General features: G+C 53.8%; 1 protein-coding gene across 1 annotated transcript in view; it reads left to right on the forward strand.

Annotated features, from left to right (window-relative positions):
- lyst (lysosomal trafficking regulator) overlaps positions 1 to 10810 on the forward strand; it is a 153211-nt gene extending 142401 nt beyond the window's left edge. Inside the window, 4 exon segments of the mRNA XM_029701898.1 lie at positions 3204 to 3343; positions 3438 to 3535; positions 6876 to 7032; positions 9375 to 10810. Of these exon segments, the coding sequence (XP_029557758.1) occupies positions 3204 to 3343; positions 3438 to 3535; positions 6876 to 7032; positions 9375 to 9585 (606 nt within the window). The 3' untranslated portion in view covers positions 9586 to 10810.
- The last annotated feature ends 11243 nt before the right edge of the window (positions 10811 to 22053 follow it).

Below are 22053 nucleotides of genomic sequence, written 5' to 3' on the forward strand. Positions count from 1 at the left end.
ATTCTACTGCCAATGTTTGTCTATGGAGATTGCATGTCTGTGTGTTTGATTTTATACACCTGTCAGCAACGGGTGTGGCTGAAATAGCTGAATCTACTAATCTGAAAGGGTGTCCACATACTTTTGTTTATATAGTGTATATCGCTCTCTCTCTCCCTCCCCCTCTGTCTCTATCCTCATCTGTCTCTCCCCCCTCTGTCTGTCTCTCCCCCCCTCTGTCTCTCTCCCCCCCTCTGTCTCTCTTCCCCCCTCTGTCTGTCTCTCCCCCCCTCTGTCTGTCTCTCCCCCCCTCTGTCTGTCTCTCCCCCCCTCTGTCTGTCTCTCTCCCCCTCTGTCTGTCTGTCTCTCTCCCCCTCTGTCTGTCTGTCTCTCTCCCCCTCTGTCTGTCTGTCTCTCTCCCCCTCTGTCTGTCTGTCTCTCTCCCCCTCTGTCTGTCTCTCTCCCCCTCTGTCTGTCTCTCTCCCCCACTGTCTCTCTCAATTTAATTTCAATGTAAGGGCTTTATTGTCATGGGAACATGTTTACATTGCCAAAGCAAGTCAAATAGATAATGAACTAAAGTGAAATAAACAATAAAAATGTACATTAAACATTACACTCACAAAAGTTCCAAAAGAATAAAGACATTACAAATATCGTATTATGTGCAAATAGTCAAAGTACAAAAGGGAAAATAAACATGGGTTGTATTTACAATGGTGTTTGTTCTTCACTGGTTGCCCTTTTCATGTGGCAACAGGTCACACATCTTGATGCTGTGATGGAACACTGTGGTATTTCACCCAGTAGATATGGGAGTTTATCAAAATTAGATTTGTTTAGGAATTCTTTGTGGGTCTGTGCAATCTGATGGAGATATGTGTCTCTAATATGGTCATACATTTGGCAGGAGGTTAGGAAGTGCAGCTCAGTTTCCACCTCATTTTGTGGGCAGTGTGCACATAGCCTGTCTTCTCTTGAGAGCCAGGTCTCTCTCTCTCTCCCTTTTCTCTCTCTCTCTCTCTTCTCCCTCCTCTCTCTCTCTCTCTCTCTCTTTTCTCCCTCCTCTCTCTCTCTCTCTTTTCTCCCTCCTCTCTCTCTCTCTCTTTTCTCCCCGCTTTCTCTCTCTCTCCCTTTTATCTCTCTCTCGCTCTCTCTCTCTCCTTTTTCTCTCTCTCTCGCTCCCTTTTCTCTCTCTCTGTATCTCTCTTTGTTTCTCTCCACTCTTGCTTCTCTCGCTCTTTCTATTTCTCTCTCCATCTCTCTTTACCAGCACCACATTGAGTATAGTACCGTGGGTCTCCATGGCAACACCCTCAGTCACTCTCCACCCTCCAGCCATCCTCCTCTCTCCATCCTTCCATCCGTCCGCCTCCACATCAACACCCACTGACCTACCATTATCCCTCCCTCTAGACCCCCACAGTGCATACTCTGTATCACTCTGTCTCACTCTCTGTCTCTCTCTGTCTCTCTCTGTATCACTCTGTCTCTCTCTGTATCACTCTGTCTCTTTCTGTATCACTCTGTCTCTTTCTGTATCACTCTGTCTCTCTCTGTATCACTCTGTCTCTCTCTGTATCACTCTGTCTCTCTCTGTATCACTCTGTCTCTCTCTGTATCACTCTGTCTCTCTCTGTATCACTCTGTCTCTCTCTGTTTCACTCTCTGTCTCTCTCTCTGTATCACTCTCTGTCTCTCTCTCTGTCTCTCTCTGTATCACTTTCTGTCTCTCTCTGTCTCTCTCTGTCTCACTCTGTATCACTCTCTGTCTCTCTCTGTATCACTCTCTGTCTCTATCTCTGTCTCTCTCTCTGTCTCTCTCTCTGTTTCTCTGTATCACTCTCTGTCTCTCTCTGTGTCTCTCTCTGTCTCCATTGGGAGTCCAAAGGATTTTGATTGTCCTTTATAGCTTTTTCTAATCCATTCAACTTCTCATGAATTTGGCGTTGTTCTGCGTTTGTGTCCATTTGAACGGTGTTGTAGAGTGTTTTAAAATGGGTTGTCCATATGTCACCATTTTGTATCGCTAATTCCTCTTGTTTAGATTTTTTAAACATTTTTTCCAATTTTGCCAGAAGTTGTTTGTGTTTATGGACTCCTCAATTAGTGTCAGCTGCTTGCTGTTGTACTGTGCTTTTTTGGTTCTGAGTGTACGTTTATAGAGTTTTAAAGTCTCACAGTAATGAAGGTCTAATTCACCATTATTTGGGTCTCTGTGCTTTTGGTTGGATAGTGTTCTAAGTTTTTTCCTTATAATTTTACAATCTGCACCAAACCAGTTGTCATCTGTGATCTTTTTTGTTTCGTTTTTTATCAATTTCAATTGTGCTTCTTTTGTCGTTTGCCTGAATATATAGTTGATGTTTTTTACTGCTAGATTGATGCCTTCTTTACTGTGAGTGAATGTGGTATCCAGAAAGTTATCTAAGAGGGTTTGGATATTTTGGTTCCAGGTTGCTTTCTGGTATTCTTCTGTGCTGTTTTTGGGCCCATCTGTATGAATTTCTGATTGTACAGCTTACTGGGCTGTGAATGTGTAGTTGTTTCCATGTCTGTTCTTTTGAGGAACAACGTCATTTGGCTGTGATCAGACAGAGGTGTTAGTGGCTTGACAGTGAATGAGCTGAGAGACAAAGGGTCAATGTCTGTGATCATATGTCTGTGATCACCTATTGCTCACCAAGAGGTGAGCAATAGGTGAATCTCCCCAACGAGTCCCCCCGTAACCTACCATTGACAAAGTACAGACCCAGGCTTCTACAGAGCTGCAAAAGATCCCTTCCGTTTTGTTGACGGTGCTGTCACTTGTTTCTATGGGGGAGATTAAGACAGTTTGAAACAGTATGACCTGTAATAAAGCTGTCCCCTCGTGTGGTCGTTAGATCAGGTAGTGTTCAAAAGGGGGGTGAGTGTAACCGATGTGAAATGGCTAGTTAGTTAGCGGTGGTGCGCGCTAATAGCGTTTCAATCGGGTGACGTCACTTGTTCTTAGGGTGTGTCTGTATTGCTTCAGTGTTTCCCCATATTGAAGGTGTATATTTGTGTTGTCTGGTTCGCTGTGTCTTTTGATTAGATATATTTCTCAATGACTTCCTTAGATTTCTCCATCATCATCAAACCATGTTTCATTCTGTATGCTTTTAGGTTTGGTCTCGTGTTTCTTTCTTATGTTCCTGTGTATAACTCCTTCCTCTTCCTCCTCTGTGTATCTCTTCCTGCAGCCTACAGAGATGGAGGTGGAGTCTCAGGTCCACCTGTACGGCCACAGCTCTGAGGTGACCAGCCTCCATGTGTGTAAACCATACAGCATCCTTATCTCTGTGTCAAGGGATGGAACATGCATCCTCTGGGACCTCAACAGGTGGGTGGACGTGGTAGCCTAGCCTGCTGATAATAACCTTTTGTTTTTCCTGTCTTTCATGAATAAACAATCACCTGTTGTTTTGTCTTGTTAGGTTGTGTTATGTCCAGAGCCTGACGGGTCACAAGAGCCCGGTGACCGCAGTGTCAGCCAGTGAGACCACAGGGGACATCGCTACGGTCTGTGACTCAGGTGAGGACCTGGCTGTTACTGTATATAGAATAGTATAGTGGGAGGACCTGGCTGTTACTGTATATAGAATAGTCCAGTGGGAGGACCTGGCTGTTACTGTATATAGAATAGTCTAGTGGGAGGACCTGGCTGTTACTGTATATAGAATAGTCCAGTGGGAGGACCTGGCTGTTACTGTATATAGAATAGTCCAGTGGGAGGACCTGGCTGTTACTGTATATAGAATAGTCAAGTGGGAGGACCTGGCTGTTACTGTATATAGAATAGTATAGTGGGAGGACCTGGCTGTTACTGTATATAGAATAGTCCAGTGGGAGGACCTGGCTGTTACTGTATATAGAATAGTCTAGTGGGAGGACCTGGCTGTTACTGTATATAGAATAGTCCAGTGGGAGGACCTGGCTGTTACTGTATATAGAATAGTCCAGTGGGAGGACCTGGCTGTTACTGTATATAGAATAGTCTGCTGGGAGGACCTGGTTGTTACTGTATATAGAATAGTATAGTGGGAGGACCTGGCTGTTACTGTATATATAATAGTCTAGTGGGAGGACCTGGCTGTTACTGTATATAGAATAGTCTAGTGGGAGGACCTGGCTGTTACTGTATATAGAATAGTCTAGTGGGAGGACCTGGCTGTTACTGTATATAGAATAATCTAGTGGGAGGACCTGGCTGTTACTGTATATAGAATAGTCCAGTGGGAGGACCTGGCTGTTACTGTATATAGAATAGTCCAGTGGGAGGACCTGGCTGTTACTGTATATAGAATAGTATAGTGGGAGGACCTGGCTGTTACTGTATATAGAATAGTCCAGTGGGAGGACCTGGCTGTTACTGTATATAGAATAGTCTAGTGGGAGGACCTGGCTGTTACTGTATATAGAATAGTCCAGTGGGAGGACCTGGCTGTTACTGTATATAGAATAGTTTAGTGGGAGGACCTGGCTGTTACTGTATATAGAATAGTCCAGTGGGAGGACCTGGTTGTTACTGTATATAGAATAGTATAGTGGGAGGACCTGGCTGTTACTGTATATAGAATAGTCCAGTGGGAGGACCTGGTTGTTACTATATATAGAATAGTATAGTGGGAGGACCTGGTTGTTACTGTATATAGAATAGTATAGTGGGAGGACCTGGCTGTTACTGTATATAGAATAGTCTAGTGGGAGGACCTGGCTGTTACTGTATATAGAATAGTCTAGTGGGAGGACCTGGCTGTTACTGTATATAGAATAGTCTAGTGGGAGGACCTGGCTGTTACTGTATATAGAATAGTCCAGTGGGAGGACCTGGCTGTTACTGTATATGGAATAGTCTAGTGGGAGGACCTGGCTGTTACTGTATATAGAATAGTATAGTGGGAGGACCTGGCTGTTACTGTATATAGAATAGTCTAGTGGGAGGACCTGGCTGTTACTGTATATTTAATAGTATAGTGGGAGGACCTGGCTGTTACTGTATATAGAATAGTCCAGTGGGAGGACCTGGTTGTTACTGTATATAGAATAGTATAGTGGGAGAACCTGGCTGTTACTGTATATAGAATAGTCCAGTGGGAGGACCTGGTTGTTACTGTATATAGAATAGTATAGTGGGAGGACCTGGCTGTTACTGTATATAGAATAGTCTAGTGGGAGGACCTGGCTGTTACTGTATATAGAATAGTCTAGTGGGAGGACCTGGCTGTTACTGTATATAGAATAGTCTAGTGGGAGGACCTGGCTGTTACTGTATATAGAATAGTCTAGTGGGAGGACCTGGCTGTTACTGTATATAGAATAGTATAGTGGGAGGACCTGGCTGTTACTGTATATAGAATAGTCTAGTGGGAGGACCTGGCTGTTAATGTATATAGAATAGTCCAGTGGGAGGACCTGGTTGTTACTGTATATAGAATAGTCCAGTGGGAGGACCTGGTTGTTACTGTATATACAATAGTCTAGTGGGAGGACCTGGCTGTTACTGTATATAGAATAGTCTAGTGGGAGGACCTGGCTGTTACTGTATATAGAATAGTCTAGTGGGAGGACCTGGCTGTTACTGTATATAGAATAGTCTAGTGGGAGGACCTGGCTGTTACTGTATATATAATAGTCTAGTGGGAGGACCTGGCTGTTACTGTATATAGAATAGTCTAGTGGGAGGACCTGGCTGTTACTGTATATAGAATAGTCTAGTGGGAGGACCTGGCTGTTACTGTATATAGAATAGTATAGTGGGAGGACCTGGCTGTTACTGTATATAGAATAGTCTAGTGGGAGGACCTGGCTGTTACTGTATATAGAATAGTCCAGTGGGAGGACCTGGCTGTTACTGTATATAGAATAGTCTGCTGGGAGGACCTGACTGTTACTGTATATAGAATAGTCTAGTGGGAGGACCTGGCTGTTACTGTATATAGAATAGTCTAGTGGGAGTATCTGTCTGTCTGACTGTGTGTCTGGCTCACTTTCTGCGTGTCTGGCTGACTGTCTGCGTGTCTGTCTGCGTGTCTGTCTGGCTGACTGTCTGGCTGACTGTCTGGCTTTCTGTCTGGCTGACTCTCTGGCTGACTGTCTGGCTGTCTGCGTGTCTGGCTGACTGTCTGGCTGTCTGGCTGACTGTCTATGTGTTTGACTGACTGTCTGTGTGTCTGACTGACTGTCTGCGTGTCTGACTGACTGTCTGCGTGTCTGACTGACTGTCTGCGTGTCTGACTGACTGTCTGCGTGTCTGACTGACTGTCTGCGTGTCTGGCTGACTGTCTGCGTGTCTGGCTGATTGTCTGCATGTCGGGCTGACTGTCTGACTGTGTGTCGGGCTGACTGTCTGTCTGCGTTTCTGGCTGACTGTCTGGCTGACTGTCTGTCTGCGTGTCTGGCTGACTGTCTGTCTGCGTGTCTGGCTGACTGTCTGGCTGACTGACTGTCTGCGTGTCTGGCTGACTGTCTGCGTGTGTGGCTGACTGTCTGCGTGTATGGCTGACTGTCTGCGTGTCTGGCTGCGTGTCTGGCTGACTGTCTGCGTGTATGGCTGACTGTCTGCGTGTCTGGCTGTCTGTCTGCGTGTCTGGCTGACTGTCTGGCTGACTGTCTGCGTGTCTGGCTGTCTGTCTGCGTGTCTGGCTGACTGTCTGTGTGTCTGTCTGCGTGTCTGTCTGTGTGTCTGGCTGACTGTCTGGCTGTCTGCCTGCGTGTCTGGCTGACTGTCTGCGTGTCTGGCTGACTGTCTGGCTGACTGTCTGCGTGTCTGTCTGCGTGTCTGGCTGACTGTCTGGCTGACTGTCTGCGTGTCTGGCTGACTGTCTGCGTGTCTGGCTCATCCTCTAACCTATGATGTCATTGTGTACATCCAGTGGGCGGGGGCAGTGATCTACGGTTGTGGACTGTGAACGGCGATCTGATTGGCCACGTCCACTGTCGTGAGATCATCTGCTCTGTGGCGTTCTCCAATCAGCCGGAGGGAGTGTCTGTCAACGTCATTACAGGGGGACTGGAGAACGGAGTGGTCAGGTGAGCAGCTTCCCGTACCTGTCTGTCTCTCTCTGTTTGTACGAGTCTGTTTCCTTGTGGATGTTTTTATTGTACTTAGTGTTTTTACAGTTTTATGCTGCTGCAAACAAATTGTCCAGCATTACCCAGGTTTCCATACAAACTTTTAATGTGAGTAAAGTACATGTTGGATAGAAAATGTCACAACAGGCCTGATGGAAATCTCAAATTTGTCGATAAACTCCCACTAGACCAAATGTTGACAAAACAAAATACGCTAGACAAGGTGGGATCTTTTTTTGTGACGGTAAAATTAATTATGAGAGAAGTCGTGGCCAGAAACGCCTTTCTGCACAAATATTGATGTAATAAACTTTGAGTGACGTGATGATTTTCGTGTTGATGTTCATTTCGATAAATATGGACTTGGCTGCTGTTTGACAGATTAAAGTCATCTGTCTCTTTTTCTATAATAATCTCCTTATGTACAGAGCCTTCAGACAGTATTCACACCCCTCGACTTTTTTGTTGTTACAACATTTTAATTATGTTGCATTTTTACAAATAATTTCATGTTAAAAAACTGAAATGTCTTGAGTCAATAAGTATTCACCGCTTTGTTATGGCAAGCCTAAATAAATTCCGGAGTAGAAATATGTTTAACAAGTCACATAATAAGTTGCACAGACTCACTCTGTGTGCAATAATAGTGTTTAACATGATTTTTTAATGACTACCTCATCTCTGTACCCCACACATACAATTATATGTAAGGTCCCTCAGTCAGGCAGTGAATTTCAAACACAGATTCAACCACGAAGACCCAGAGGTTTTCCAATGCCTCAAAGAAGGGCACCTATTGGTAGATGGGTAAACATAAAAAAACAGACATTGAATATCCCTTTGAGCATGGTGAAGTCATTAATAACACTTTGGATGGTGTATCAACACACCCAGTCACTACAAAGATACAGGCGTCCTTCCTAACTCAGTTGCCGGAGAGGAAGGAAACCTCTCAGGGATTTAACCATGAGGCCAATGGTGACTTTAAAACAGTTAGAGTTGAATGGCTGTGATAGGAGAAAACTGAGGATGGATCAACAACATTGTAGTTACTCCACAATACTAATCTAAATGACAGAGTGAAAAGAAGGAAGCCTGTACAGAATACAAATATTCCAAAACATACATCCTGTTTGCAACAAGACACTAAAGTAAAACTGCAGAAAATGTGACAAAGAAATTAACTTAAGTCCGGAATACAAAGTATTGTGTTTGAGGTAAATCCAATACAACAGATTAATGAGTACCACTCTCCATATTTTCAAGCATAGTGGTGGCTGCATCATGTTATGGGTATGCTAGTCATCATTAAGGACTGGGGAGTTTTTCAGGATAGAAAATAAACAGAATGGAGCTAATCACAGAAGAAAACCTGTTTCAGTCTGCTTTCCACCAGACACTGGGAGATGAATTCACCTTTCAGCAGGACAATAACCTAAAAAACAAGGCCAAATATACAGTGGCCTAGTTAGATTTTCAAGTAGATTTAAGTCAAAACTAAGGCAATAACTGAAAATGTCTGTCTAGCAATGATCAACAACCAATTTGACAGAGGTTGAACATTTTTTTTAAAGGATAATGGGTAAATGTTGCATAATCAAGGTGCGGAAAGCTGTTACAGACTTTGCCAGAAAGACTCACAGCTCTTAGAGACTTACCCAGAAAACCTGTAATCACAGCCAAATATGCTTCTACAAAGTTTTGACTCAGGGGGTTGAATACTTATGTAAATTAGATATTTTCAAAACATTTACCAAAATGTCTAAAAACATGTTTTCACTTATTATGGTCATTATGGGGTTTTGTGTGTAGATTGCTGAGAAAAAAAATCTATTAAATATATTTTTGAATTCAGGCTGTAACACAACAAAATGTGGAATAAGTCAAGGGGTCTGAATACTTCCGGAAGGAACTGTAGGTAGCCTACCCACACTGTCTCTGTTGGCTAGAGAGCACGTGCCAAGACCAGAGTGGGCACATTCATTATATAAGGAAAATATTTGAGATGGAAACCAATTTTAACTTGTATTTTTTTATTCAGTACATTGGAACATAACTAAATATATGTTTCTGTGCACTACGTCATCACAGCCTTTTATCTGCAACAAATCAATTTGATGGAAAAACATGCACATACTGTTTGTATGCAAATCTTTTAATTTGCGCATGGAAAAACTGTCGCCAATTGGATGGAAACTTGGGTAGTGACACAAAGACATTCTGAATCTGAGTGAGTGTGGCTTCCTGAATAAATGTTAAATAACAAATGTCTTCCTTTTCCTCTCATCACAACCATTTAGGCTGTGGAGCACTTGGGACTTGAAGCCAGTGAGAGAGATCACCTTCCCCAAGTCGAACAAGCCTATCATCAGCCTGACGTATTCGTGTGACGGCCACCACCTCTACACAGCTAACAGTGAGGGGACGGTCATGGCCTGGTGTAGGAGAGACCAGCAGAGGATGAAACTACCCATGTTCTACAGCTTCCTCTCTAGCTACGCTGCCAGCTGACAGACTAGGGCCTTGAACGACTACACTACCCACAATCCTCCTGAGAGACATGATTACAAGACCCATAGTCCTTTAATGACGCATGGCCCCAGACTACCCTGAGAGACCGCATGAGGGACAGAACTACAATACCCACAGTCCTCTGCTCTTATGGCAGCCCCCAGACCTCCTGGCATGTTGAGAGTCAGAACTACAATACCCATAGTTCTCTTCTCTTCTGACGCATTGCTCCAGACTACCCTAGGACAAAACTACAATAACCACAGTTCTCCAGGTCGGACAGAACAGCCTGAACCTCTCCATGAGCAGTCAGTCCCCCCCCCCCGCCGGGAGACGGACATGTCAACACGCTGCAGACGACCAATCAAAGGCCTCAGCTCAGACCCTAAGACCCACCTCCTGTAATCTACAGTTGTTTCCGTGTGAGCAGACTAGCGGCTGTTATGATATTAAAGAGATCTAGATATCGTTTTGTTTTGTTGCTTTTTGAATGTTTTGGTTTTGTTGTCATGGTAATAATGTTCCTTCCTTCTGAAATGTGTTGCTGATGACTTGATTGGTTGTTTGGACTGTCCTGGTGAGCTGCTACATAACATCTGACCAATCCCAAGTCAGACCAGAGGGCTGAAGGCCCCTGCCTCTGCTAGTGTCTGACCAATCCAAAGCCAGAGCAGAGGGTAGAAGACCTGCCCCCGTCTCTCCTCTACGGCCAACGCATGTGTCTCTCTGCATGAGTCACCTGACTGATGGCTCGTATTCCTGAGAGACCAGGAAAAGCTGCAATTACAGGAACACTCTGCATATCTGTCACCTACCTGGAGATGGCCTGGCCCTGCGTGGTTCCTGTGGGGTCTGAGATACCCTTCCTGTCCACTCTGAACTCTAGACTACTTAAACCAGCTAGGGGGATCTGGGATGATGTGAGTTGTGTTGCCTGTAATGTCCTGGCCTGTGCTCTAAGAAAGGCCTCTTCTTGCATGCTGGAATTAAGGAGAATGAGGGGGATGGATGGATGGATGGATGGTGTGTGTGTGTGTGTGTTTGTGTGAGAGAGCTTGAAAGCACTAACTCCATTGTGTTCCTGCCTTGTATCGATTCTGTTTCCTGCCTTATATCGATCCTGTTTCCTGTGTCATTTTGTTTTCACTCTTTGTTTTTGCATTGGCTTCCTTAGAGTGTTGTTGTCATTATTTCGTATTATCAATGAAAGCTGAGAATGACCTGCTGTTTGACTTCTGTCCTTGTGTTTACTGGTCTGAAACTGCTGCCTCTCCAATACACTGCAGCCATCAACTGATTCTTACAGCCATCAATTGATTCTTATAGCCATCAACTGCCATCAACTGGTTCTTACAGCCATCAACTGATTCTTACAGCCATCAACTGATTCTTACAGCCATCAACTGATTCTTACAGCCATCAACTGATTCTTACATCTTGCTGAAAATCTAAGATATTGTAGGAAAGAGGAAAAGGAAACCCAGCGTCACATAGATGTTATTCTAGCTAAGAGTACCTTTCCTTTGGAGGAGGAGAACCATATCTGTCATACTTAGTTCATCCTCTAGTTCAGCTTAGTAGTATTTGGATCCAGACAGATAAGAGAGTGTACTCTGATCTCTCCTCTCACAGCCCTGTAAAAGTAGTTGCTTGATCCAGACAGCAGTGTAGTCTGTCCTCTGAGCTCTCTAGTCTCCCACTCTAGCTCCTGCTGCCAGGATTACAGACCACTGGGGAGCTGCTGCAACATCCCAGGAGACATCAAAACACCCTGGTAATTAGCAATTAATTGAAGGAGTGTATAGCTCCACTACTACACAATCAGAGAGGGAGCAAGGCGAGAGGGAGCGAGGCCAGAGGGAGCGAGGCGAGAGGGAGCGAGAAGGGAGCGAGGAGGGAGCGAGAAGGGAGCGAGGAGGGAGCGAGAAGGGAGCGAGAAGAGAGCGAGAGCAAGGCGAGAGGGAGAGCAAGGCGAGAGAGCGAGGCGAGAGGCGCGAGAGGGAGAGGCGCGAGAGGGAGCGAGGCGAGAGAGAGGGGCGAGAGAGAGGGGCGAGAGGGAGCGAGGCGAGAGAGAGGGGCGAGAGGGAGAGGGGCGAGAGGGAGCGGCGAGAGAGAGGGGCGAGAGAGAGAGAACGAGGCGAGAGCGAGCGAGGCGAGAGCGGGGCGAGAGGGCGAGAGAGCGGGGCGCGAGAAAAAGAGAGAGAGCGAGGCGAGAGAAAAAGAGCGCGGCGAGAGAAAGAGAGAAAGCGAGGCGAGAGCGAGAGAGAGGCGGGAGAGAGAGAGGCGGGAGAGAGAGAGAGAGAGAGGGCGGGCGAGAGAGAGAGAGAGAGCGAGGCGGGCGAGAGAGAGAGAGCGAGGCGGGCGAGAGAGAGAGGCGGGCGAGAGAGAGAGAGAGAGGCGGGCGAGAGAGAGAGAGCGAGGCGGGCGAGAGAGAGAGCGAGGCGGGCGAGAGAGAGAGCGAGGCGGGCGAGAGAGAGAGCGAGGCGGGCGAGAGAGAGAGCGAGGCGGGCGAGAGAGAGCAGAGAGAGAGCGAGGAGCGGGCGAGAGAGAGAGAGGGCGGGCGAGAGAGAGGGCGGGCGAGAGAGAGCGAGGCGGGCGAGAGAGAGCGAGGCGGGCGAGAGAGAGCGAGGCGGGCGAGAGAGCGAGGCGGGCGAGAGAGCGAGGCGGGCGAGAGAGCGAGGCGGGCGAGAGAGAGAGGCGGGCGAGAGAGAGAGAGCGAGGCGGGCGAGAGAGAGAGCGAGGCGGGCGAGAGAGAGAGCGAGGCGGGCGAGAGAGAGCGAGACGGGCGGAGAGAGCGAGGCGGGGCGAGAGAGAGAGGCGGGGCGAGAGAGAGCGAGAGGGCGAGAGTGGGCGAGAGAGCGAGGCGAGAGAGAGCGAGGCGAGAGAGAGATGGCGAGAGAGAGAGCGAGGAGAGAGAGAGCGAGGAGAGAGAGAGTGGCGAGAGGGGCGAGAGGGAGAGGGGCGAGAGGGAGCGGCGAGAGAGGGGCGAGAGAGCGAGGCGAGAGAGAGAACGAGGCGAGAGCGAGCGAGGCGAGAGCGAGAGCGAGCGAGGCGAGAGCGAGAGCGAGCGAGGCGAGGGCGAGAGCGAGCGAGGCGAGAGCGAGAGCGAGCGAGGCGAGAGCGAGCGAGGCGAGAGCGGGGCGCGAGAGCGAGGCGAGAGAAAAAGAGAGAGGGCGAGAGAGAGAGAGCGAGGCGAGAGAAAGAGAGAGAGCGAGGCGAGAGAGTGAGGCGAGAGAGAGAGAGCGGGCGATGAGAGAGAGAGAGAGAACGAGGCGAGAGAGAGCTAGGAGAGAGAGAGCGAGGCGAGAGAGAGAAAGAGAGAGAGCGAGGCGAGAGAGTGAGGCGAGAGAGAGAGAGCGGGCGATGCGAGAGAGAGCTAGGAGAGAGAGAGCGAGGCGAGAGAGAGCGAGGCGAGAGAGGGAGAGGCGAGAGAGAGAGAGGGCGGGCGAGAGAGAGAGAGCGAGGCGGGCGAGAGAGAGGGCGAGAGAGAGAGAGAGAGGGCGGGCGAGAGAGAGAGGGGCGGGCGAGAGAGAGAGAGGCGGGGCGAGAGAGAGAGAGGCGGGGCGAGAGAGAGAGAGGCGGGGCGAGAGAGAGAGAGGGCGGGCGAGAGAGAGAGAGCGAGGCGGGCGAGAGAGAGAGAGGGCGGGCGAGAGAGAGAGAGGGCGGGCGAGAGAGAGAGAGGCGGGGCGAGAGAGAGAGGGCGGGGCGAGAGAGAGAGAGGCGGGGCGAGAGAGAGAGGCAGTGAGAGAGCGAGGCGAGAGAGAGAGAGGAGGGCGAGGCGCGAGAGAGGGCGAGAGCGAGCGAGGCGAGAGAGAAAGAGCGAGCGAGGCGAGAGAGAGAGAGCGATGAGAGAGATGCGCGAGAGAGAGAGATGCGCGAGAGAGAGAGAGAGCGAGGCGAGAGAGAGAGCGAGCGAGGAGAGTGAGGCGCGAGAGAGAGCGAGCGAGGTGCGAGAGAGAGCGAGGCGGGCGAGAGAGAGCGAGGCGGGCGAGAGAGAGAGAGCGAGGCGGGCGAGAGAGAGAGAGCGAGGCGGGCGAGAGAGAGAGAGCGAGGCGGGCGAGAGAGCGAGGCGGGCGAGAGAGAGAGAGAGGGCGGGCGAGAGAGAGAGAGCGAGGCGGGCGAGAGAGAGAGAGCGAGGCGGGCGAGAGAGAGAGCGAGGCGGGCGAGAGAGAGAGCGAGGCGGGCGAGAGAGAGCGAGGGCGGGCGAGAGAGAGAGCGAGGCGGGCGAGAGAGAGCGAGGCGGGCGAGAGAGAGAGCGAGGCGGGCGAGAGAGAGAGCGAGGCGGGCGAGAGAGAGAGCGAGGGCGGGCGAGAGAGAGCGAGACGGGGCGGAGAGAGAGAGAGGCGGGGCGAGAGAGAGCGAGAGGGCGAGAGTGGGCGAGAGTGCGAGAGAGCGAGGCGAGAGAGAGATGGCGAGAGAGAGAGCGAGGAGAGAGAGAGCGAGGAGAGAGATAGTGGCGAGAGGGGCGAGAGGGAGAGGGGCGAGAGGGAGCGGCGAGAGAGGGGCGAGAGAGCGAGGCGAGAGAGAGAGAACGAGGCGAGAGCGAGCGAGGCGAGAGCGAGGCGAGAGAGAGAGAACGAGGCGAGAGCGAGCGAGGCGAGAGCGAGCGAGGCGAGAGCGGGGCGCGAGAGCGAGGCGAGAGCGGGGCGCGAGAGCGAGGCGAGAGAAAAAGAGAGAGGGTGAGAGAGAGAGAGCGAGGCAGAGCGAGGCGAGAGAGTGAGGCGATAGAGAAAGAGCGGGCGATGCGAGAGAGAGAGAGAGCGAGGCGAGAGAGAGCTAGGAGAGAGAGAGCGAGAGAGAGAGAGAGCGAGGCGAGAGGGAGAGGCGAGAGAGAGAGAGGCGAGAGAGAGAGAGAGAGGGCGGGCGAGAGAGAGCTAGGAGAGAGAGAGCGAGGCGAGAGAGAGCTAGGAGAGAGAGAGCGAGAGAGAGCGAGGCGAGAGAGAGCGAGGCGAGAGAGAGCGAGGCGAGAGAGGGAGAGGCGAGAGAGGGAGAGGCGAGAGAGACAGAGGCGAGAGAGAGAGAGGGCGGGCGAGAGAGAGAGAGCGAGGCGGGCGAGAGAGAGCGAGGCGAGAGAGGGAGAGGCGAGAGAGAGAGAGGCGAGAGAGAGAGAGAGAGAGGCCGGGCGAGAGAGAGCGAGGCGAGAGAGAGCTAGGAGAGAGAGAGCGAGGCGAGAGAGAGCTAGGAGAGAGAGAGCGAGGCGAGAGAGAGCGAGGCGAGAGAGAGCGAGGCGAGAGAGAGCGAGGAGGGAGAGGCGAGAGAGGGAGAGGCGAGAGAGGGAGAGGCGAGAGAGAGAGAGGCGAGAGAGAGAGAGGGCGGGGCGAGAGAGAGAGAGCAGGGCGGGCGAGAGAGAGAGAGCGGGCGAGAGAGAGAGAGAGGGCGGGCGAGAGAGAGAGAGAGGGCGGGCGAGAGAGAGAGAGAGGGCGGGCGAGAGAGAGCGAGGCGGGCGAGAGAGCGAGGCGGGCGAGAGAGCGAGGCGGGCGAGAGAGAGAGAGCGAGAGAGCGGGCGATGCGAGAGAGAGAGCGAGAGAGCGGGCGATGCGAGAGAGAGCGAGGCGAGAGAGAGCGAGGCGAGAGAGAGCGAGGCGAGAGAGAGCGAGGCGAGAGAGGCGAGAGGGAGAGGCGAGAGAGAGGGAGGCGAGAGAGAGAGAGCGAGGCGGGCGAGAGAGAGAGAGAGAGCGAGGCGGGCGAGAGAGAGAGCGAGGCGGGCGAGAGAGAGAGCGAGGCGGGCGAGAGAGAGCGAGGCGGGCGAGAGAGAGCGAGGCGGGCGAGAGAGAGAGAGGGCGGGCGAGAGAGAGGGCGGGCGAGAGAGAGCGAGGCGGGCGAGAGAGAGCGAGGCGGGCGAGAGAGCGAGGCGGGCGAGAGAGCGAGGCGGGCGAGAGAGAGAGGCGGGCGAGAGAGAGCGAGGAGGGCGAGAGAGAGAGAGCGAGGCGGGCGAGAGAGAGAGCGAGGCGGGCGAGAGAGAGAGCGAGGCGGGCGAGAGAGAGCGAGACGGGCGGAGAGAGCGAGGCGGGGCGAGAGAGAGAGGCGGGGGCGAGAGAGAGAGAGAGAGCGAGGCGGGCGAGAGAGAGAGAGAGAGCGAGGCGGGCGAGAGAGAGAGAGGGCGGGGCGAGAGAGAGAGAGAGAGGGCGGGGCGAGAGAGAGCGAGGCGGGCGAGAGAGAGAGAGAGAGAGAGGGCGGGCGAGAGAGAGCGAGGCGGGCGAGAGAGAGCGAGGCGGGCGAGAGAGCGAGGCGGGCGAGAGAGCGAGGCGGGCGAGAGAGAGAGAGAGCGAGGCGGGCGAGAGAGAGAGAGCGAGGCGGGCGAGAGAGAGAGAGAGCGAGGCGGGCGAGAGAGAGAGAGAGCGAGGCGGGCGAGAGAGAGAGAGAGCGAGGCGGGCGAGAGAGAGAGCGAGCGAGGCGGGCGAAAGAGAGAGAGGCGGGCGAGAGAGGCGAGGCGGGCGAGAGAGAGGCGAGAGAGAGAGAGGCGGGGCGAGAGAGAGAGGCAGAGCGAGAGGGTGAGAGAGCGAGGCGAGAGAGAGAGAGGAGGGCGAGGCGCGAGAGAGGGCGAGAGCGAGCGAGGCGAGAGAGAGAGCGAGGCGAGAGAGAAAGAGCGAGCGAGGCGAGAGAGAGAGAGCGATGAGAGAGAGAGATGCGCGAGAGAGAGAGAGAGCGAGGCGAGAGAGAGAGCGAGCGAGCAGAGTGAGGCGCGAGAGAGAGCGAGCGAGGTGCGAGAGAGAGCGAGGCGCGAGAGAGAGCGAGCGAGGAGAGCGAGGCGCGAGCGAGGAGAGCGAGGCGCGAGCGAGGAGAGCGAGGCGCGAGCGAGGAGGGCGAGGCGAGGAGAGCGAGGCGCGAGCGAGGAGAGCGAGGCGAGGAGAGCGAGGCGCGAGCAAGGGAGAGCGAGGCGCGAGCGAGGGAGAGCAAGGCGCGAGCGAGGAGAGCGAGGCGAGGAGAGCGAGGCGCGAGCGAGGAGAGCGAGGCGAGGAGAGCGAGGCGCGAGCGAGGCGCGAGCGAGGAGAGCGAGGCGAGGAGAACGAGGCGCGAGCGAGGGAGAGCGAGGCGCGAGCAAGGGGAGAGCGAGGAGAGCGAGGCGCGAGCGAGGCACAAGAGAGCGAGGCGCGAGAGAGAGCGAGGAGAGCGAGGCGCGAGAGAGGGCGGGCGAGAGAGAGAGAGATCGAGGCGGGCGAGAGAGAGAGAGGGCGGGCGAGAGAGAGAGAGGGCGGGCGAGAGAGAGAGAGGCGGGGCGAGAGAGAGAGGCAGTGAGAGAGCGAGGCGAGAGAGAGAGAGGAGGGCGAGGCGCGAGAGAGGGCGAGAGCGAGCGAGGCGAGAGAGAGAGCGAGGCGAGAGAGAAAGAGCGAGCGAGGCGAGAGAGAGAGAGCGATGAGAGAGATGCGCGAGAGAGAGAGATGCGCGAGAGAGAGAGAGAGCGAGGCGAGAGAGAGAGCGAGCGAGGAGAGTGAGGCGCGAGAGAGAGCGAGCGAGGTGCGAGAGAGAGCGAGGCGGGCGAGAGAGAGCGAGCGAGGGCGGGCGAGAGAGAGAGAGCGAGGCGGGCGAGAGAGAGAGAGAGCGAGGCGGGCGAGAGAGAGAGAGCGAGGCGGGCGAGAGAGCGAGGCGGGCGAGAGAGAGAGAGAGAGGGCGGGCGAGAGAGAGAGAGCGAGGCGGGCGAGAGAGAGAGCGAGGCGGGCGAGAGAGAGAGCGAGGCGGGCGAGAGAGAGCGAGGCGGGCGAGAGAGAGAGCGAGGCGGGCGAGAGAGAGAGCGAGGCGGGCGAGAGAGAGCGAGACGGGCGGAGAGAGAGAGGCGGGGCGAGAGAGAGCGAGAGGGCGAGAGTGGGCGAGAGTGCGAGAGAGCGAGGCGAGAGAGAGATGGCGAGAGAGAGAGCGAGGAGAGAGAGAGCGAGGAGAGAGATAGTGGCGAGAGGGGCGAGAGGGAGAGGGGCGAGAGGGAGCGGCGAGAGAGGGGCGAGAGAGCGAGGCGAGAGAGAGAGAACGAGGCGAGAGCGAGCGAGGCGAGAGCGAGCGAGGCGAGAGCGAGCGAGGCGAGAGAGAGAGAACGAGGCGAGAGCGAGAGCGAGCGAGGCGAGAGCGGGGCGCGAGAGCGAGGCGAGAGCGGGGCGCGAGAGCGAGGCGAGAGAAAAAGAGAGAGGGTGAGAGAGAGAGAGAGCGAGGCGAGAGAAAGAGAGAGAGCGAGGCGAGAGAGTGAGGCGAGAGAGAAAGAGCGGGCGATGCGAGAGAGAGAGAGAGAGAGAGAGAGAGCGAGGCGAGAGAGAGCTAGGAGAGAGAGAGCGAGAGAGAGAGAGCGAGGCGAGAGAGAGCGAGGCGAGAGAGAGCGAGGCGAGAGAGAGCGAGGCGAGAGAGGGAGAGGCGAGAGAGAGAGAGGCGAGAGAGAGAGAGAGAGGGCGGGCGAGAGAGAGCGAGGAGAGAGAGAGCGAGGCGAGAGAGAGCTAGGAGAGAGAGAGCGAGGCGAGAGAGAGCTAGGAGAGAGAGAGCGAGGCGAGAGAGAGGGAGAGGCGAGAGGGAGAGGCGAGAGAGGGAGAGGCGAGAGAGGGAGAGGCGAGAGAGAGCGAGGCGAGAGAGAGCGAGGCGAGAGAGAGCGAGGCGAGAGAGGGAGAGAGGGAGAGGCGAGAGAGAGAGAGGCGAGAGAGAGAGAGAGAGCGAGGCGGGCGAGAGAGAGAGAGAGGGCGGGCGAGAGAGAGAGAGAGGGCGAGAGAGAGAGGGCGGGCGAGAGAGAGAGAGAGGGCGGGCGAGAGAGAGCGAGCGAGGAGAGCGAGGCGCGAGCGAGGCGCAAGAGAGAGCGAGGCGCGAACGAGGCGTGAGAGAGAGCGAGGGGAGCGAGGAGAGCGAGGCGCGAGAGAGAGCGAGGAGAGCGAGGCGCGAGCGAGGAGAGCGAGGCGCGAGCGAGGAGAGCGAGGCGCGAGCGAGGGCGAGCGAGGAGAGTGAGGCGCGAGGGAGGTGCAAGAGAGAGCGAGGCGCGAGCGAGAACGAGGAGAGCGAGAGAGAGCGAGGAGAGCGAGGCGCGAGCGAGGAGAGGCGAGGAGAGCGAGGCGCGAGCGAGGCGCGAGCGAGGAGAGCGAGGCGCGAGCGAGGAGAGCGAGGCGCGAGCGAGGAGAGCGAGGCGCGAGCGAGGAGAGCGAGGCGCGAGCGAGGAGAGCGAGGCGCGAGCGAGGAGAGCGAGGCGCGAGCGAGAGCGAGCGAGGGAGGAGCGAGCGAGGAGAGCGAGGCGCGAGCGAGCGAGGAGCGAGCGAGGCGCGAGCGAGGAGCGAGCGAGGCGCGAGCGAGGAGCGAGCGAGGCGCGAGCGAGGCGCGAGCGAGGCGCGAGCGAGGCGCGAGCGAGAGCGAGCGAGGAGAGCGAGGAGAGCGAGGCGCGAGCGAGGAGAGCGAGGAGCGAGCGAGGAGAGCGAGGAGCGAGCGAGGAGAGCGAGGAGAGCGAGGCGCGAGCGAGGAGAGCGAGGCGCGAGCGAGGAGAGCGAGGCGCGAGCGAGAGCGAGCGAGGAGAGCGAGGCGCGAGCGAGCGAGGAGAGCGAGCGAGGAGAGCGAGCGAGGAGAGCGAGCGAGGAGAGCGAGCGAGGAGAGCGAGGCGCGAGCGAGGAGAGCGAGCGAGGAGAGCGAGGCGCGAGCGAGGAGAGCGAGGCGCGAGCGAGGAGAGCGAGGCGCGAGCGAGGAGAGCGAGGCGCGAGCGAGAGCGAGCGAGGAGAGCGAGGCGCGAGCGAGAGCGAGCGAGGAGAGCGAGGCGCGAGCGAGAGCGAGCGAGGAGAGAGAGAGCGAGGCGCGAGAGAGAGAGAGCGAGCGAGGAGAGCGAGGCGCGAGCGAGGCGCAAGAGAGAGCGAGGCGCGAACGAGGCGTGAGAGAGAGCGAGGAGAGCGAGGAGAGCGAGGCGCGAGCGAGGAGAGCGAGGCGCGAGCGAGTTTTTGATATAAATAGTTTTTGATATAAATATGAACTTGATTGAACAAAACATGCATGTATTGTATAACATAATGTCCTAGAAGTGTCATCTGATGAAGATCATCAAAGGTTAGTGCTGCATTTAGCTGTGGTTTGGGTTTATGTGACATTATATGCTAGCTTGAAAAATGGGTGTCTGATTATTTCTGGCTGGGTACTCTGCTGACATAATCTAATGTTTTGCTTTCGTTGTAAAGCCTTTTTGAAATCGGACAGTGTGGTTAGATTAACGAGAGTCTTGTCTTTAAAATGGTGTAAAATAGTCATATGTTTGAGAAATTGAAGTAATAACATTTCTAAGGTATTTGAATAACGCGCCACAGGATTCCACTGGCTGTTACGTAGTGGGACGATTTAAATCAATTTTTATGCTATTTTTCTCGTAAAAAAGCGATAATATTCCGACCGGGAGTCGTTGTTTTCATTCAAAAAGAGAGAAAGTAAACATGGTGTCGGCTCGTGCACGCGCCTCCAGTCTCATTGTCCTCAGATCGACCGCTTACAAAATGCGCTAATGTTTTTCAGCCAGGGCCTGCAAAGCCAGCATTCATCTCTCTGGCGCCTTCTGAGAGCCTATGGGAGCGTTAGAAAATGTCAGGTCATGCCAGAGATCCCCTGTTTTGGTTAGAGATGATCAAGAAGGCCATGAAATGGTCAGAGAGAGCGCTTCCTGTTAGGAATCTTCTCAGGTTTTGGCCTGCCAAATGAGTTCTGTTATACTCACAGACACCATTCAAACAGTTTTAGAAACTTTAGGGTGTTTTCTATCCAAATCAAACAATTATATGCATATTCTAGTTACTGGGCAGGAATAGTAACCAGATTAAATCGGGTACGTTTTTTATCCGCCCGTGCAAATACTGCCCCCTATCCCCAACAGTTTAACCTGGTGCACACAGAAAACACATGAATCACAGTTTCTTTCATTACACAGAAAGGACACCCCTGCCCGACTCCTGGTTCAACCCGTGCCAACCAGCTGTTAGTGGCCAGGGCTCCATGTAGAACCCTCCACTGGAGGTCCCCTGACCTCTTTGGTACTGGGGGTTTGTAGAGCCCCCTCCATCTAAAACCCACCATACTCTCTGCCCCACATACCCCCTGCCACTGATGTGCCTTCACTCCTGTTAGGCTCCTAATGTTCCTAACCTTAACGCAGAGGTTGTAGAGGGCTTTACCTCCCAACCCCTCAAACTCACCTCAGGCTCATAGTTAAAGTCCAAGTCCTCCACACCCCCTTACCAGTCCCCAGTCTCTGCTGTCACCTACAGTGGCAGAAACATTGGTGGCCCCCTCCCCCTTTGGCCGCTCAAACACCCCCCTTACCGGCTCAGACAGTGCCTCCTGGACCTCCTCCAGGAATCTCTCCAGCAGCCTAAGAGACGTTATTCCTGTTTGTTGTGCCAGGACTTCCGGAGATTTCCACCCCTCCTCTCCCAGCAGTCGCAGATCACCCAGCCTTAGTAAACCCGCTGCCATCAGTTGCCTCTGCAGGGTGGCCGACTGTATTGATCTCAAAGGGATGGCTGGGTTGTGGAAGATAGGCTCCTCCCACACCCACAGCCCAGGCTCCACACCCCCTTCTCGTGTGGGCCTTAGCAGCTGCCAGGCCCTCGGCACAGCAGAGTAAAAATCTGAGAGACCTGCTGTACTCAGCCTCTCCAGCCTCATGAGGAACAGCTGTCGGTCCAACCCTAATCCGCCAGCTCTCCTCAGCAGCGCGCATTCTGGTTCCCTCCAGCTGACATCCGTATGGTACAGCAGTCTCTGCACCGCCTTCAGTCAGAATTCAGCCACCCTGCTCTCCAGTTCCACCAGGCCCTGTCCTCCTTGGTGGACGGACATATGCTACACTGCCGCCCTCAGCCAGTGATGGCCTGACCAGAAGAAGTCCACCAGCTTGCGTTGCAGGTCTGCGAGCAGACCGGAGGGGGGGGTTGAGGACAACCAGTTTATGCCACAGGGAAGATGCCACCAGGTTGTTAATTATCAGCACCCTCCCTTTATATGACACTTGGGACAGGAGCCACCTCCACCTGGCCAGTCTTGACACCATTGCCTAAGACAGCCCCTCCCAGTACTTCCTGACCCACCTCTCCAAGCCCAGGTACACCCCCAAAATTTTAAGCCTTTCACAAACCCACTGCAAACCCCCTGGAAGCGGGGGGGGGGGGGGGGGGTGGGGGGTATACTTCCATGCCCCAAATAAGAGCTTCACTCTTACCCCAGTTCACCTTAGCTGATGAAGCTCCCTCATACACCTTCAGACTTGTCTCTAGTGCCTACATATCCTGATCACCCCTGACCATCACAGAAATGTCATCCACATACACCGACACTGCTATGCCTATCACCACATCCATGCCTGTCCAGCACACTCCCTGCAGTCTCCTGCGTAGCAGGCCCAAAAAAGGCTCAATGGCTAGTGTGTATAACTGCCCTGATAGAGGGCATCCTTGTCTAATGCCTCGTCTCACCCAGACTGGCTTACTGAGCCCCCCTCCCACCTTAACCATACATGATGCCCCAGCATACAACATCTTCACACAGGTC

This window comes from Salmo trutta, chromosome 2, assembly GCF_901001165.1.
Source record: "Salmo trutta chromosome 2, fSalTru1.1, whole genome shotgun sequence".
NCBI classification, from domain to species: Eukaryota; Metazoa; Chordata; class Actinopteri; order Salmoniformes; family Salmonidae; genus Salmo; species Salmo trutta.